We start from the raw sequence: 17,877 nt of genomic DNA on the forward strand, positions 1-17,877 counted from the left end.
TGACTCTTAATGAGCCTAAAGTTAAAACTATAATGCCTTCTCCTGGTCAATTAGCAAAATAAAGATTGTACTCCACTTCACTTCTCTCTTTTCTGTATAAAATTAATGCATTCCAGCTATGTTAATAATCAAATGAGCCTACTCTTTCTTTCCGCTGCTAGTATAGATTCCATTAACATCAAATGTATCATAGTAACAATAGTAACTGAGTATAGAGTAATTAGGTGATTGATTAAATTTCATGGTGACGCTAAAGTATAACATGTAACTATTACGAAAATGCCAAAGATTCACAGTTTCAGACAACTCTCTCACATGCAGTTTACAATATCATATAATAAGTTTTACTTATAAAGATGTCGACAGTTCAATTGATGGAATTGGTTTATCTTCTTGAGTTTCAGACGATGTCTCGTAACTCTCCTCTCTTTCTTTCCCTCCTGATGAAGAGAGTTGTTCTCCACTGTGATCTAAGTTGCTCATCTTGCTATTGATACTGTGGGAGCTCCTAGAACTGTGCATGGTTGGTAGAGTTTGATAACTCTTGCTGGTTGCTGGAGAAAGATGGTTTGGTGATACATCAAGTATTATCATAGAATCGACAAGTCTGTGAATGATCAGTAACAATAGTGACATGCATGATAGTAGTTATTATCCGTTTACCTTTCAGTAATACTAATTGGTGTGATAGTCCTTGATCTCCTTATTGTAGGTGTCCCTGCTGGTGAGTGACCTCTTGAATTTCTTGGCGTAACAACCTCATATTGTTCTAATCTCCTGTATAGGTAAGCAAAACAGTTTATGATAACTGTTATGTTATATTCATTGCCTCATTGCACTCCATAAATGTAAATGGTGTGACAATCATTGACAGCTTTACATTTCTCTATCTTATCTCTACTCTCACTTTGTTAGTGTTGATATTTCATCTTGCAAGTTTGATACTTTCTCTTTCAGTTCGTTTCTGTCCTGCAGGATCATCATTAAGTCTTTCTTGTAGAATTTCGGAGCAGATGAATCTCCTCTATCATCGAATGAGCAATCACCGTTATTGTGTTGTACCAATGTGCCACGAGCCTTCAAAAAGTAATGTAAGGATCTTGATGATTTTATTTAAACTTACAACTGTGGCAAGGGTTATGGCTTTAACTTCCGTCACGACTTCACTCCTTTCCATTAAGGCAATCTTCTCATCATTTAATTTCTGAAAAATATATAATCATATACTGCCTTTTGTTAGTGGCTTACAAGTTACATCATAGACATTACAGGTTAAAAAGTTATTGTGTAACAAGATTTTTATTACATAAAAGGGTTACATAGTTTCGCTTACATCAATCATTTGCTGTGCACTGCCTAGCTGTTTCTTTAGTGTTATGATCTCTTGTTCCATGTGAGCCACTCTCTGCTTGACTCTCCTCTGCTCTAGTGAATGAGATTCCTTTAACTCAGTCACTTTCTTCTTTTCGTGTCCCAATTCTTTATTCAACTGAAAATATAGAAGGAATGATAAGGAGTAGCTGGTGTGAATTGCTGAATGTTAATGATTATCTCATAGCTATTACTTCAATTGTGATTAGTTAAACGTTAATACTGACAGATATCTCAAGGGAAAAGTCTGTTTGGGAAAGTGTATGTATATGCATGAATATCTCTTGTTCACAAGCTCAAAAAGGAAAAGGAAATATGTTGGCCATCAATCAACTACAGCGTGGACTATGGTACTAACAAGCCACAAACAAGCAAATCCTGTTGCTCATTGATTTGCATGCAGTGCCCATAATATGACATGCAACTAAGATAGAATCTGCATGTGTACAACGTTACTTGAGTGATGATGAATCCCTTGTCTCTCAATTTACTACTTGAACTAGAGCTCCCTTTTAATTTCTTTGCTTCACGTCTGTCAAGGGATTTTGATCGAGCTACATAATCTGACTGAATTGTGTCTGCTGTGCTGTTGCTAACATTGCTATGGCCATCATCTCCTTCATCTTTCTCCAAAGGTACTGTTGCTAAAATTAAAAAACAATAATATTATTAATGTAATTGTACAAATAAATTCAATAGCTCCAAAACAGGGTATTAACAATGCTCTGTGTTTTTTCAACCCTACTATAGCTTAACACAAACATTTCATAGTTTATACAATGACTCTATGAGATGGGGATTAGCTATGCTTTCAAAATCTTACAATTATATTTCTGTCTCCTTAAAGCAAGAGCCCTATCCTGCTCAATCAGCTCCAGCCTTTGCTGGTAGCTTGCATTCTGTGATTCCAGCTCAGAGACACGCAGGCCAAGTGTGTCCCGCTGTCTTCCTCTTTCTTCAGCAACACACTGCATTCCCTGGATAAGCAGAACTAACTAATAGCTACTAAAATAAAGATTTACTTTTAATTCTTGCTCCAAAGCATTGCGTCTGGATTTTTCACGAGCCAGCTCATCAGCTTTGAGCATTAGCCTGTAGTTTGCGCTCCTTAGCTCTTCTGCCTCCTCCACGTACGTCTCCAGCCACTCTAAAGCTCTCACGACCCTCTCTATTATCCCTTTCAGTGTCTCATCGCTTTGGGACGAGCTTGCTCGCTGTATATCTTGAGCTATGCTCTTTCCAAGGTCATAGACATCAGCTAAAGTTAGCCTCAGTGGCTTTCTATAGCTACCAGGCCTGCTGGCTTGTTGCATGTTGTCCTTCTCTTCTGGTGAAGCCATTTGGAGAAATCTTGACTCTTTGTAGAAGCAAAATGGAGGAGTGGCTCACGTTGTGGGTGGGGCTAAACGCCCCAAAAATTGCGCACGCGCAGTAGCCAAAACTAATTCCCGCGTCATGAAAAGGATTTGAAAAGAGACTGCTTTATTAATTTAATTTAAAAGCATTATAGATGAATGTAGTAAACAGCTAATTATTAACAGTTATTAAATGACCCTCCTAACTTCAAAGAATCTCTTGAGATAGTAAATCTGACCAAATGCCATAGCGATGAGCAAGAATGACTCAAATACAGCCCACCATACGACACGTGAGTTTGTGTTATCATTTACTGAATGAAGGGGAGAGAGAGGAGAGAAAAGAGAACAAAGAAAAATGAAACAGAGAAAGTAAAGCTTCATCATTATTATAAATATGTAAAGAGAGAGAGAGAGAGAGAGAGAGAGAGAGAGAAGTTGAGGAAGACAGACTCACTCATTCTGTGTATTCTTTCTCTGACTTCCATGTAGTCCTGCTCGTGTTTAACTCCGGCCAAACCTGTCGATAGTTCACTGATCATCTCAGCTAGTCTGCCATGCTCTGAGCAAGACAGAGAAAGGAGAGAGAGAGAGAGGAAATATATTAATTTCATCTTCTTCAATTTAAATTTTAGCAATTACAAAGTCAAACTGTAAAGCCAAAACCTCCCATTAAAATTATCACATACCATCGTTTTGATCGTGTTCCTTTGGTGCATCGCCCACGTCCATGCTAAACATGACGACTTTGGGTGTCATGGAGGACATCTTGTTACTAAAGCAGTATCTGTATGTACCATCAACGTGTGCAGCAAACGTGTACTTCCCATTCGACTCACGCTCCCCTGAATAAATAACTCTTTCATCTGGACCTATAATCTATGTGTGTATGTATGTAATGGATTAGAGGATCACGTGATCCAGGATACCTCTACATCAATGTCCAAAAATCCTCCTTCTACCACTTCAAAGGTGAGGCTCATTTTCATTCCATTGCTGACTTTGTCAAAGAAACATTCCACGGCGTGTGCGTCCACGTTGACAAAATAAGCTTGACTTGAAGGAAAGAGGAGGAGGGAGAGGAGAACTGAGAATAAAAGAGTCGCCATTGTTTTTTGTGGGTTAATTACTAATAATTATTGAAGGCGTGGCTTACAAATTGAGCCCCGCCCCTCACACGTGCACCCACAATGGAAGGAAAGAGAGTTTTGGCTCAGTTTAAAAGTGAAGAAGGAGCTTTGGCTGGTCCCCCGTTTGACCTACCAGTCGACACAAACCGGGACTCCCTCCACATTCTCTGCAATAGCCTACTGGAAAATGTAAAATTATTTTTTAATGAATTTAATTTATTTTTTATTTGATATTTTAGGAGGAAGACATGCCTTACGAGTTTTATGTCCACGACGTTGAGGTTGAAGGGACAGTGTCTGATACCTTGGATAAATTGGGAGGGAAAGTGACAAGCGAGAGGTTACTGGAGATTGTTTATCGTCCCCAGGCACTGTTCAGGGTCAGAGCTGTCAGCAGGTGCACTAGCAGCATGCCTGGTAGGTAGAAAGTAGAATTTATTTTCATGATACCAGTAACGGGCATATCTTCACATTATTTTAATCTCATTCATAATAGGACACACAGAAGCAGTGATAAGTGTACAATTTAGCCCAAATGGAAGGTGCTACTTAAATCAAATATTATCATCATTATTATTATTATTATTATTATTATTATTATTATTATTATTATTATTATTATTATTATTATTATTAGACATTTAGCAAGTGGTTCAGGTGACACTACTGTTAGATTTTGGGACGTTACAACAGAAACTCCGCTCTACACTTGCTCCGCCCATAAACACTGGATACTGTTCATATCTTGGTCACCTGACGGAATGAAACTGGCATCTGGTTGTAAGAAAGGACAAGTATGCTCTGAAAGAAGGAGAGGGAGAGATTTTGAGCTAATTCTTGCTGTAACTTTAAAAATTGACGTCGGAATGAGCTCAAACTTTCTACAGAGCATAAGGGCATCAATATGTATTAGAAAATATCATAAAATTTGGGGGTGATTTCGGAGCCATTTTTTGCAAAAAACTATGGGCTATAGCCTTGGGTATTTTTCAGAATTTTGGCGTTTTCTTAAAATGGCCGTAACTTGAAAAATTGAAGTCGGAATGAGCTCAAACTTTCTACACAGCATTAGGGCATCAATATGTATTAGAAAATATAATAAAAATTTGGGATGATTTCGGAGCCGTTTTTTGCAAAAAAAAACCATGGGCTATAGCCTTGAGTATTTTTCAGAATTTTTCGTTTTCTTAAAATGGCCGTAACTTGAAAAATTGACGTCGGAATGAACTCAAACTTTCTACAGAGCATAAGGGCATCAATATGTATTAGAAAATATAATAAAAATTTGGGGTGATTTTGGAGCCATTTTTTGCAAAAAACCATGGGCTATAGCCTTGGGTATTTTTCAGATTTTGGCGTTTTCTTAAAATGGCTGTAACTTGAAAAATTAAAATCAGAATCAGCTCAAACTTTCTACACAGCATAAGGGCATCAATATGTAATAGAAAATGTAATAAAAATTTGGGGCGATTTCGGAGCCATTTTTTGGAAAAAACCATGGGCTATAATAGCATTTGCATTGTTTGTTAGGTTTGTGTGTGGGACCCTGACAATGGGAAGCAAATTGGTCGCACAATGACTGGTCATCGACAATGGATCACTTGTTTATCATGGCAGCCACTTCACAGGTAAACTTCTATAATGTATGAAATCTTAATTACTTTTTGTTGCTTTAGTGATCCTTCTTGTCGTCATTTAGCAAGTGCTTCAAAAGTAAGTATTTATTATTATTATTATTAATTTTATTTATATTCTTTATTATTAGGACTCCACTATTAGATTATGGGATGTTGTTCTCGGTAATACTCTCCTCATACTAAGTGGCCACTCCCAGTGTGTGACGGGCATTAAATGGGGTGGAGAAGGACTCTTGTACTCTTCATCTCAAGACAGAACCATTAAAGTTTGGAGAGCAGATGTGAGAATATAATATTGAATGTACAACATCAGTCCTCTTTTAACACACCTTTTCTTTAGCTTTTTAAAAACCTCTGTCTTCTCTCTCTTTCTCTCTCTCTCTCTCTTTCTCCCTCCCTCCCTCTCTCTCTCTCTCTCTCTCTCTCCTTCCCATTCATCAATCCTTCTCCTCTACATGTACATATACACCTGATATCATCATGTATAATTAGAATATAGCCCATAGGTCACACACTCATGGTCAGTGACTCAAAGAAATACCCAGACAGTTCTCTCATTCTCCTAGACATGACATCAAATGCTTGTCACACAATTGAAGCTCAATGACACACAACCTATAACTGCATTTGTTTGATATCTTGGGAATTTACTATGCATACATGTACATGTAATGTTTCTGGTATTTATGATGTATACATGTACACAATGTACAGCTATGCATAGACTACAATCACTATGTAGACTTTATTGCATCATCTGATTATAAATGCATAGTAATGTACATCTACATTGTACTCTTAAGGTGAGTTTACAATATTACGATAGGCTTGATGTTATGTTGATGCTGGAATAGGACTTGGTTCTATTTTAGCGGAAAGCATGCATCAAAGGGTCAAATCGCCCACGCTTTTGATTAAAATTGACGGTTCACTGGCCTAATGTCATATTGTAAATCTGCTTTTAGTGTATATGTACATTACTTAATGTATATGTACATTACTTAATGTACATGTACATGTGTATTTTTCATAGGGTGTCCTGTGTAGGTCATTAGAGGGTCATGGTCACTGGGTCAATACAATGTGTTTGAACACAGACTATGTACTAAGGACTGGTGCTTTTGAACCATCTCAATCATTAACTGCTACTATCAGCTCTTATACTAGTAAGAATGGAGGATTTAACAACTGTCATTTTATTTAAACCATTTTTTTTCATTGCAGAAGAGGAGATAGGCAGATTAGCTCAAGAGAGGTACCTAAAAGTTAAAGTGAGTTTCATTTTCTCATTAATACATTATTGTGATGTGAATTCAAGGGAGACCAGCCGGAGAGATTAGTGTCAGGCTCAGACGACTTCACTTTGTTTTTATGGCAACCTAGCGTTAGTAAAAAGCATCTAGCCCGCATGACAGGTTAGCAAATAAATAACGAAGTCCATCTCTCACTCACTCTCCCCCTCCTTCTCTTTCTCTTCTCATAAAGGTCATCAGCAGTTGATAAATGATGTTAAGTTTTCTCCTGACAGTCGATTCATTGCCAGTGCTTCGTTTGACAAATCTGTTAAACTATGGGACGGAAAGACGGGAAAGTAAAAGACGGAGATATTGAGAGACTTTAAATTATTATTATTAGGTTTTTAGCTAGTTTAAGGGGTCATGTGGGCCCCGTCTATCAAATCTCGTGGTCAGCTGACAGCAGGTTAATCTGTAGTGGTAGCTCTGACAGTACGCTAAAGGTCAATGTCACAAATAAATAAAGATATTATAATTAATGATTATCAATAATATTTTATTTATTGTGCATCATGAAGGTCTGGAATGTAAAGACTAAGAAATTATTAATGGATTTACCAGGACACTCTGATGAGGCAAGCACATGTGGACATACATTTTTTTAAAATGTCTCTTTTATTTCTCTCTCTCCTTGTAGGTTTTTTCTGTTGATTGGTCACCAGATGGTGAGAGAGTGGCTAGTGGTGGGCGAGACAGAGTGTTGAAAATGTAAGTAAACACTTTTAGTATTACTAGCAATTCTTTAGCATTTAAAAAATCATATTTTAAGCATATGCTTAAAATATGATTTAAAAAAAATATTATATTATCAGTTAGCTTCAAAGTTGTACTTCTTGACTGCTAAATTTCCTAATAAAATAGACATCATAGACCATAGACATTAGCACTTTATTTCAGTGTGTCTCACTTTGTTAAAAGAGTGACCACTGATGTAGAATGAGGAGAAACAGCAATAATTATTATATCATCATTACCATAAGCTATTTTAAGAGCTGTAGATACTCCTAACATTTCTAAGTATTCACACTACTATGGTACAACCACAATCATAAGGAAATGATTAAAGACTATAATTTTCTGTTAAAATTGTTTTTTTTCTTATTTTTGTAGTTGGAGAAGATAGACTTCAATATATTCTTTTAATCAGTGAACTATGGTTCAAGTAATGTAATTGTATATAAAATATATAATAGCTATTAAAATCCTAAATCATTCAGTCATTACATGCGTCCTCTAAGCCACGCCCCTTAGTTACCAAGCCCCTCCCCTTAGTTGCACTGTCTTTTCTATAAATTCCTTATGACTCGCGTATAGTTCCATTTGTGATGTTGCCTGTGTCCATGCCACAGCTCCAGCGTCATCTCCTGCTTCCAGTTTGATGCTATCAAAAGCAGTACCTATGAGCAAGAATGGATAATTATTCTTTACTATGAATAAGTACAATATCAGCTTATGGTCATCTCGATTTTGAAGGGAGTACCCAAAGTGCGATTGTTGAATTAATTTATTTATTTGTAACAGCTGAATAAATAATTATTAATACAACAATTCACTGCCCCTTCTCTGGTCTGTCACTCCCTCTCTGTCTGCTCCTCACACCACAGAATTCATTATTAACATCGACTCTGGACAGCATGAAGTAAGCAAACATGTACAGTTATAGAGTATGTTCACACAAAAGAGTGTAACTGTGTTGGAACACATTTCTATTAATCTGTACATATAACGTCTCGTTATCATAAAAACAAGCAAATACCATTGACATTATTAGTATAGAATTTGGAATTGGTGAAATTAATCAATTAGTATGTAAGTTAGTATTAGTATGTAAGTTAGTATTATTATTAGTATTATTATTATTATTATTATTATATTATTATTATTATTATTATTATTATTATTATTATTATTATATTATTATTATTATTATTATATTATTATTATTATTATTTGCGTACATGTGAAGACAAATTTGGCTTTTATTATTGTAATTCTTGGCATCCTGTTTACAACATTAATCCTTTATATTTACAGCCACCATTACACAATGTATGTATATATACATGTACATCTTTTTCCTGTATGAAGTAACTTTGTGCTGCGTGCCATTTGTTGTACATGTATATACTGTACCTGCATCGTCGTGAAAATTGACAGCCACTGTCTCCATCCAAGCATTATCTGTGTTCCTTGGGTCATCCACATATCCAGCATATATCTGGGAAGAGAGAATTGTTATTATTAAAAGTAAGCTACATTTAGCATCTGGGAAGAGAGAATATTATTATTAAAAGTAAGCTACATTTAGCATGTATCTGGTAAGAGAGAATATTATTATTAAGTAAGCTACATTTAGCATATATCTGGTAAGAGAGAATTATTATTATTAAGTAAGCTACATTTAGCATATATCTGGTAAGAGAGAATTATTATTATTAAAAGTAAGCTACATTTAGCATGTATCTGGTAAGAGAGAATATTATTATTATTAAGTAAGCTACATTTAGCATATATCTGGGAAGAGAGAATTATTATTATTAAAAGTAAGCTACATTTAGCATATATCTGGTAAGAGAGAATTATTATTAGTAAAAGTAAGCTACATTTAGCATGTATCTGGTAAGAGAGAATATTATTATTATTAAGTAAGCTACATTTAGCATATATCTGGTAAGAGAGAATTATTATTAGTAAAAGTAAGCTACATTTAGCATGTATCTGGTAAGAGAGAATATTATTATTATTAAGTAAGCTACATTTAGCATATATCTGGGAAGAGAGAATTATTATTATTAAAAGTAAGCTACATTTAGCATATATCTGGTAAGAGAGAATTATTATTAGTAAAAGTAAGCTACATTTAGCATGTATCTGGTAAGAGAGAATATTATTATTATTAAGTAAGCTACATTTAGCATATATCTGGTAAGAGAGAATTATTATTAGTAAAAGTAAGCTACATTTAGCATGTATCTGGTAAGAGAGAATATTATTATTATTAAGTAAGCTACATTTAGCATATATCTGGGAAGAGAGAATTATTATTATTAAAAGTAAGCTACATTTAGCATATATCTGGTAAGAGAGAATTATTATTAGTAAAAGTAAGCTACATTTAGCATGTATCTGGTAAGAGAGAATATTATTATTATTAAGTAAGCTACATTTAGCATATATCTGGTAAGAGAGAATATTATTATTATTAAGTAAGCTACATTTAGCATATATCTGGTAAGAGAGAATATTATTATTATTAAGTAAGCTACATTTAGCATATATCTGGGAGAGAGAATATTATTATTAAAAGTAAGCTACATTTAGCATATATCTGGTAAGAGAGAATTATTATTAGTAAAAGTAAGCTACATTTAGCATATATCTGGGAAGAGAGAATTATTATTATTAAAAGTAAGCTACATTTAGCATCTGGGAAGAGAGAATATTATTATTAAAAGTAAGCTACATTTAGCATATATCTGGGAGAGAGAATATTATTATTAAAAGTAAGCTACATTTAGCATCTGGGAAGAGAGAATATTATTATTAAAAGTAAGCTACATTTACATGTCATTGTCTGATAATATGAGTATTTATTTATGAGTTATTATGTCATTTCCCACGTCTCTCATTCTCTTTGTGATCACATGCATGGGTAGGCTCTGTTATTATAAAATGTTTGAAATAACAGTCTCCTTTTTTTCTCATTGTCTGAAAATTCTATGCCTTCTGCCTCCCCCCCTCCTCTCTCACTTTTGTCCCTGTTTTGAATAGCTCATTAATTAATCCTTCTAGCTCTTTCTTCCTTTCTTCGCTTGCTTCTAAGCTGTTCATGGCTTCTTCTCCAAACTCTTTTTTCAACGTGGCAGAGACTGTGTCGCCAGCTTCAACCATACCCTGAGAGACAAAAAGAAAGAATTAATTACACTCTACAAAGCTCTCTCTTTGTTCCTGACTATGAAAATTAATTCACAATTATTTCAACTAGTTTTAATTGGGCGACATTGATTTTGAAAAAAGGACACCTTGCGACCATTATTATATTATTTTCTCATTACCCCCGGTATTGCCCATTGTCCGTTGTCCTTGCGTTTAACGGCAACAAATAGGAGTACTGGCTTTCCATCTTTCATTATCTTTTCTCCTTTGTCATTCCTCAACCACCTATATATACAGTGAGATACATTATGGTGGGCATTAATTAGAATTGTCTGTACATATGGCTACCTTGTGACGATGGGGTCTGCTGCATGGTTGGGACCCCACTTTCCTAAAAGGCCACGCCCTGTCATTCCAGTCCTTCCCGCTGGATTCCTTAAGGGTTAAAATTAAAAAGTGCTGGTGTTATGGGGTTGGGATTACCTTGGACGACTGTTTATAATATCATAAGTTCCCATGTGACTAACACGATTTGTTTTACCATCAACTTCATTAAATCTGATAGGTGTGGCCAAGCTTTCGCCTTCTCTAAGAATATAATAATAAATTCACATGGGCCCTTTTAAAGTTTTTCTCAGTCATACTTTATATCAGGGTCAGCCCAAACTGGTCCTTTTTGTACAGCCGGTGCAGTGTATTCTACAGGCTTGTAGTCACCCCATTCCACGCTCCAATGCACCTTATCATCCGGTACCTCTAACCGGCTGGTCCCACCAGTAGCACCTGGATACTCTGACAGCCTTGCTTTAACGTGTAGAGAAGCCGCGGAGGACATTGCCTGAGTCCTTGTAGAGAGAAGTCTGAGCCCTAGCGAGAGCATGCATAGAATGCTGGCAGGCACGCCCAGAAGGATGAATACCATTTTTCCTCGAGCCATTCTTATAGTTTTCTTGCTCGTTAAATAAACTATAATTTTTATAGGCCTGACGTGTTGGTTTTAGTAATGCAACAGTAAATGAATTAACCTGTTTACCTCAAGCAACCCAAAAAGGCCTGCACTTTCTCTAGAGGATAACTCAAATTTAAAACCTTTTAACACTCTTCGATTCTAGCTCGCGGCAATTGGCGCGAATGACAAGCTACCGCCCACGCACAGCTCGTGAATATTGTTAAGTGCTGGGCGTAGTAACTAGTAAAGGAGCAAGTTCATTTAAAAGGACATCTCTTTTCCCTATTCTTTATACTATATGTGAGAGCAACATGAGCCTAGACTACAGCGAGAGCTGCATAGAGGAGATCCTGCTAACCGGGTTCACAAAGAAAAGGGACAATAATGTTAGTTTTGATATCTAGACTTGGTTCCCGCGCCGCAAAACAAGCCTTGAGCAGATGTAGAGCAGTGTGTATATAAACTACTGCTATCATTGATTAGTTTGTATTTGAAAAGAACACCTTCTGGTGGCAGTACAGCTTCCCCGAGATAAACTTGCTCTTTAACTAGTTGCTTGAAAGTGTGAAAAGAGAAATTAGCTCAGTTATAAGTACAATATTTTTAATCTTTTACTCTCTCTCTCCCTTTCTTTCTTTTCTAGGTGTTTGAGGTCAGTGTCTACAGTGATGGGGTTGAGCTCCATTTGATGAGACGTTATTCTGACTTTGCATCATTTCATGTAAGCAGCTAAAGACCTACATGAAGTGTAATATACATTATTTATTTGCTGGCACAGTGTAGCCTCTATTATCATAAGGAGGGCATTGTGTAATGTCCCAATTGGTACAAGCCTATACAAAAGTACCTCTGAAATGAGGACACCTCTGTATTAAGGACAGGTAGTGTGGACCCAATGGTGTCCTTAATAAAGAGGCTACACTGTACATGTATTAAGGACAGGTAGTGTGGACCCAATGGTGTCCTTAATAAAGAGGCTACACCGTACATGTATTAAGGACAGGTAGTGTGGGCCCAATGGTGTCCTTAATAAAGAGGCTACACTGTACATGTATTAAGGACAGGTAGTGTGGGCCCAATGGTGTCCTTAATAAAGAGGCTACAAGTACACTGTATTATTAATGTTCACAGTGATAATATTACATGTATTATTTGCCATGCTGAAGGGAGTGCCTGTAGGAATTACTATTGTTTATCATTGTGGTTTATGATAATTTCAATCCCATTGGAGATACAGTGACTATCACTCTGTGTATTATTCATCCAATAATTTCTGCTAATAGAACTCTCCTGCATATAATTATACATGTACATGTAGTTTTTAGTAATATTATGATTATCATTATTATTATTATTGTATTATTATCATCATGGTCATTATTATTATTATCTTTATGTTACAGTTATTAGTGTGTGTGTGTGTGTGTGTGTGTGTGTGTCTATTTTAAATTACAGTCAATCACTGATCCAGAAAATAATGCAATTATAAGTGACATAATGTTTGATAACATCATACAGTGCACTCTTAATTAGAATCACTAAAGTATGACCTTATCCTTGTGTCTGTACAAACACATCCTTGCTCTTATGTATCTGTACATCCTTCCATTGGAGCTGCTTCTAATCAATGAAGTCACTTTGAATACTAAAAGTTACCAGCTACAGGAAATTAAAAGGGGATTTTTGTGGGCTTATAGATCATTGTGTCTGTGTTATTTTTATTGGTCCTACGTATATATTTAACACTCACATTATTGAAAGTTTGAGATGCTATAGGACACAGTGTTATTCTTAAGATTAGTGGTAGTACTTATTTTGAATGGGTGATGGTATCTTTATTTTATCATTAGCTAACAATTATATTTCTTTCCTTTCTTTACAATCACAAACACACACAATCTGCTATTGTTCATATAGAAAGCTTTGTTACTTCGCTGTAGGAGCTACCCTGACATTGAGCTGCCTCGCTTTCCAAGTAAACCTGTGTTGATTCTTTGTGTTAATTAATTCTTTGAATATTTCTCTCCCACCACTGTTTATCAGGTTTCCAGACATTGTTTAGTAAGGTAGTTGGACACACAGGTTATTATATACCAGATATTGACCAGCTCTCTGATTACTGTATGGTATGTGTCATTCACAACTCCTCTCTCTCTCTCTCTCTCTCTCTCTCTCTCTCTCTCTCTCTCTCTCTCTCTCTCTCTCTCTCTCTCTCTCTCTCTCTCTCTTCTCTTGTTCATTTTATTCCTTTCTTTAATGTCTTTTTATCTAATCTTTCTTTCCCTCCTCTCTCTCTTTCTCTACAGTCTCTGGTAGCTAATCTCAACATTCAGTTTGTTCACAGTTTCTTTGATCCTGGTCACTTTGATCTACACCTAAAGAGGTACCATTATACCATTATCAATTTATGTAAATGTCTCTGTAGTAAGGTTATATCAATACTAGTATAAAATATGTTGGAAATGTGTGTGGGTTAACTTTAGCTACCTTTCTTTCCCTCTTTCCTTCTCTCTCCTCTCTCTCTTTCTATTTTTTCTCTTTCATCTCTAATCTGCTATGTAGGAGGACTCTTTCAAGATGTACTACATTGATGGACATTGATCAAATGACAAATAGTATGCCTTGCCTGCACACCTGGGCCTTTTTTAAATATATTTTTTCTTTCTTCGTCAGATTCAAACAAGTACATCGTTGTCGCCGACTATCAAGATGGTGTTTTTAAAATTGAAGCTGGCGAAGTTGTACATGTTTTAGGCAGTGACCATGCTGGTAATACTAATAATAATAATAATAATAATAATAATAATAATGTCAATTTATTGTAACAATAATAGTACATATACATTCATGTATTGTTGTGTTGTATTATATCTTTTTTGTCTTTGACAAACATTCAGAATTCTTGATTCTGTGCCCACAATATTGTCAAACTGGGCATGTTTATAATTAGTCTATTGTTACATGAAATTGGCAAAGCTATTGCCGACACTAGCATAATGAAGAGTTATTTTAAAATTGTGTGATGTCACGAACTGTCATCACAGTCAGCCACCAGGTTACTTGATCTCTTTCAAGGGAAGAGCACGTTTGTTGCAAAACAATAATTATGCCTGGCATAGTAGAGAAACCATTGTAGTTATATGTGGAGTATGACTTACTATGAGGAAATCAGGAACTGCTCCAGACTTTACCATAGTGCATGTAATGTAATTTGGGACTTTATCTACTAATGATTCTTTTAATATGAATCAATGCATTACTTGTAGTATTAACTGGATGGTTTATTTATGTATAGCTAAATGGTTTAGACGTACAAGTATGTATGCACTTGTTAACTGAGTGATGTTGTGGCCATATTGTATAGTCTTAAGTTTGCCATTTTGTGTTTTTGTTGTCAGAATTATTGTCTCTGTACCCTTTTATAGGTTGGCATTTGGTGATGCAGATGCTAAAAGGTGGGAAAATGAAGTCTGGATGGCTTCCTGATCCTTACTTGCTATGGAAGGAAGATGGTGATCCTTTAGTTGAGGAAATACATGCTTTCCTGCTAGGTGAGAGAGAAGGAAGGGGAGAGAAAGAGAGAGAGAGAGAGAGAAGTAAAAACAAAGCTTTGTTAAGTAAAGATCATAAGATTATAGAAAGGCAGAGGTTAGGTGTGACTTATTGTGGTAAGTAATCACAAGTGATGATACCATTCAGACAAAAGCTTGTACTTGTGAGAAGTCACTGACTGATAGTAAATACATGTAATTGCACCACAATAAAATAGTAAATAACATCATATTTTATTAATAATATCATTTTTTGTTAGATCAAAGAAGTTATGACAGTCAAATGCCTTCTAGATTCTCAGACAGTCCTGACGATCTCCCACCTGACAGCATGAAGTACAACACGTACAGACTAACCAGTGATGCAACAATGTACAACATTAACTGCCAGTCTCTGTCACTGGATAGAGGAAGTACTGTCATTGTAATTGATAAAGATGTGTCAGGTATGCACAACTGTTTCTGTCTCCCTCTCTCTGTCTCTCTCTCTCTCCATCTTTTTTTTATATTTTTATTCTTTTAACTATCTGTAGATATGTTCATGTATACCTACTTGTTTATTATGATGAAAGTTAATGATCCTATGGCCTACTAATGTTGAGCCCAATTTGTGTGTATATCATCAAATTACACAATGGACACACTATTGGATATACATGTACTATTATTATTGGATGAATGCAGTACATGTACTTGTAGGATTTAGAATTCTAGTCAGTTGTTATTGTATAAGGAGAAAATGAAGAGTTTGTGTTTCAATGTATATCCAGTTCCATGAATTATTATTATTATTATTTAATTGAAACTAATCAATAATTTGATATTATTATTGACTAATTCAATTTCCTCTTCATCGCAAAGTTAAAAGCTTTCAGTGTTACAGATAATCCTAAAACATGATGTAATGTCAACCAAACAACACTTCCAGGACACAATATGTTCATGCACATACCTCTACACTGGTCAAACTAGCCTTTACTTCTTGGAATCATGTGTAGGATTGCCTTTGTTTATGTGCACATTTTTCTCTGATGCCCTATATATGTATGCATGCATGAACATGGATCATGTAACAGCAGCATGTTTCCTAACCACATTGTTGCAATTATTCAGCCGTGTAGCTTTGTTATAATAATTGTATTTGTATATACTACTTTTCCTCCTATTGCATTTGTTTTTCTCGTGAACTGTTTTTACACTGTCCTCTTCCTTCATTCTTATGATATCACTCCCTCACCTCTTACTCACTAATCACCTCTTCTTTCTCACCACTTTTTGAATTTTCATTTCTGTTTCTAATTTCTCTCTCTTTTCTTCTCCTCTCTCCCTCCTCTCTCTCTCTTTCTCTCTCTCTCTCTCTCTCTCTCTCTCTCTCTCTCAGGTTGGTGGTATGTAAGTTCTCCTAATGGCGATGGCTGGGTACCTTCCACAGTCTTAGAACCTAAGAGAGCAACACTTGACAGAGCTGATTACGACTCTGTCTGGATTCCAGAGCAGAACACACCTGATTACAAGAGACCGGTTCCCTATTACGTTGTTCAGGATTATTTTGCACGTCAGGGCGACGAGCTTTGCTGTGCAGCTGGTGATATTGTAGAGGTTCTGTACAAGTCAAACTCAGGCTGGTGGACTATTAGGTAGGTAGTATTATAGATATTTATGAGCCAAGTATTGGTTTAATTATGTAATTTTTTGGGTGGAGCCCTTACTTATGAGATTTTTTATATGTATGTATGTATGTATGCATATGTTTGAGGCGTGACTAGAAGGTGTGGTCAGGAGGCGGAGCCCTCTCAATGTTTTACATTCTTTCTAGTTTTTCAAACTGTAGCTATACAGTAGTTTTGTGTAGCTTAGTAATAGTTTTTATAAAACAGATACATTTTGATAGTTACAGTTGCTTAAAAATCAGTTAAAAGTCCAGCACATGGTCTCAGGCCAAATTTTGCCAAAATTTAAAACAAGAGAATTTTCAATTTTTATATTTTTATTTGATGCTTATACATGTTCTTATGTTGTGTAGAAAGTTTGAACTAATTCTAATCAAATTTGGATTTTTCACAAATTTTAAAAGCTACAAATTAACAAATAAAATACTTCTTTCTCTCCCTTCTACTAGGACTGAGGACAGCACTGGGCTGTTTCCAGCTGTCTATCTAACAAGAGACAAAGACAAACCACCAGCTGTGTCGGGAGTAGGTACAGCTTATAACATTGGATCTAACTCCTCTCTAGCTAAAGAGCCTCCACCAAGAAGGTACAATTAACATCATCATTTTTTTCTGTATCAGTATAGTATATACACACATACATGTATGTATTTCATGACTAATTCTCTGCATGTATCTAACAAATGAGTTGTTGAGATTATAATTGTTTCAATTAAGAAAAGAATTTCAAGTTTTTATTTACAGTATTAACCTGGCTTATGCTACATGTACAGGTACATATCCTTTACATATATACGCATATCCAGTTACTGTTTGTTCAGTATCAGTCAGTACACTCCCACTGCCTTTTGTTCTATGAGTTCTCGCTAAAATTAAATATACAGTATTCCTTTCATTCCTTGTAATATATTAATAGTATCTCTCTCTCCCTCTATCCCCTTTGCTCTCTTCCTTCTTCTCTCTCTCTCTCTCTCTCTCTCTCTCTCTCTCTCTCTCTCTCTCCCTCCCTCTCCCTCTCTCCCTCTCTCTCTCTCTCTCTCTCT

At 35.7% G+C, this 17,877-nt stretch overlaps 5 protein-coding genes across 5 annotated transcripts; 2 read left to right on the forward strand and 3 right to left on the reverse strand.

Moving 5' to 3' along the window:
- Positions 1-172: 172 nt before the first annotated feature.
- On the reverse strand, positions 173-2,816 carry LOC105312119 (RILP-like protein 1). The gene is made up of 8 exons (XM_011404507.2): positions 2,394-2,816; positions 2,195-2,348; positions 1,828-2,015; positions 1,334-1,489; positions 1,124-1,204; positions 908-1,077; positions 664-777; positions 173-607 (listed from the first exon to the last, which is right to left on the reverse strand). Exons 1-8 carry the CDS (start codon positions 2,709-2,711, stop codon positions 349-351), a joined length of 1,440 nt encoding a protein of 479 aa, XP_011402809.2. The 5' UTR covers positions 2,712-2,816; the 3' UTR covers positions 173-348.
- A 15-nt stretch (positions 2,817-2,831) lies between these two features.
- On the reverse strand, positions 2,832-3,847 carry LOC100640487 (transmembrane emp24 domain-containing protein-like). The gene is made up of 4 exons (XM_003385139.3): positions 3,656-3,847; positions 3,416-3,605; positions 3,184-3,288; positions 2,832-3,040 (listed from the first exon to the last, which is right to left on the reverse strand). The coding sequence occupies exons 1-4, from the start codon at positions 3,833-3,835 to the stop codon at positions 2,916-2,918; spliced, it is 600 nt and encodes a 199-aa protein (XP_003385187.1). The 5' UTR covers positions 3,836-3,847; the 3' UTR covers positions 2,832-2,915.
- Positions 3,848-3,860: 13 nt separating this feature from the next.
- On the forward strand, positions 3,861-8,000 carry LOC100632113 (notchless protein homolog 1-like). Its single transcript, XM_003385158.3, has 15 exons — positions 3,861-4,045; positions 4,096-4,273; positions 4,353-4,398; positions 4,494-4,650; positions 5,387-5,484; positions 5,533-5,569; positions 5,622-5,774; positions 6,527-6,659; positions 6,718-6,764; positions 6,812-6,908; positions 6,979-7,084; positions 7,129-7,231; positions 7,307-7,363; positions 7,426-7,496; positions 7,899-8,000. Exons 1-15 carry the CDS (start codon positions 3,917-3,919, stop codon positions 7,909-7,911), a joined length of 1,425 nt encoding a protein of 474 aa, XP_003385206.1. The 5' UTR covers positions 3,861-3,916; the 3' UTR covers positions 7,912-8,000.
- Positions 7,957-11,691, reverse strand: LOC100632238 (ADP-ribose pyrophosphatase, mitochondrial-like). The gene is made up of 7 exons (XM_003385159.3): positions 11,309-11,691; positions 11,148-11,252; positions 11,013-11,099; positions 10,844-10,949; positions 10,539-10,682; positions 8,922-9,006; positions 7,957-8,185 (listed from the first exon to the last, which is right to left on the reverse strand). The coding sequence occupies exons 1-7, from the start codon at positions 11,599-11,601 to the stop codon at positions 8,040-8,042; spliced, it is 966 nt and encodes a 321-aa protein (XP_003385207.3). The 5' UTR covers positions 11,602-11,691; the 3' UTR covers positions 7,957-8,039.
- Positions 11,692-11,831: 140 nt separating this feature from the next.
- Positions 11,832-17,449, forward strand: LOC100632363 (uncharacterized). Its single transcript, XM_019994490.1, has 11 exons — positions 11,832-11,999; positions 12,257-12,334; positions 13,531-13,588; positions 13,657-13,739; positions 13,920-13,996; positions 14,176-14,228; positions 14,287-14,382; positions 15,039-15,164; positions 15,425-15,610; positions 16,546-16,801; positions 17,284-17,449. Exons 1-11 carry the CDS (start codon positions 11,925-11,927, stop codon positions 17,429-17,431), a joined length of 1,236 nt encoding a protein of 411 aa, XP_019850049.1. The 5' UTR covers positions 11,832-11,924; the 3' UTR covers positions 17,432-17,449.
- Positions 17,450-17,877: the final 428 nt, after the last annotated feature.

This window comes from Amphimedon queenslandica, unplaced genomic scaffold (genome assembly GCF_000090795.2).
Source record: "Amphimedon queenslandica unplaced genomic scaffold, v1.1 AMPQUscaffold_13471, whole genome shotgun sequence".
In the NCBI taxonomy this organism is placed as follows: Eukaryota; Metazoa; Porifera; class Demospongiae; order Haplosclerida; family Niphatidae; genus Amphimedon; species Amphimedon queenslandica.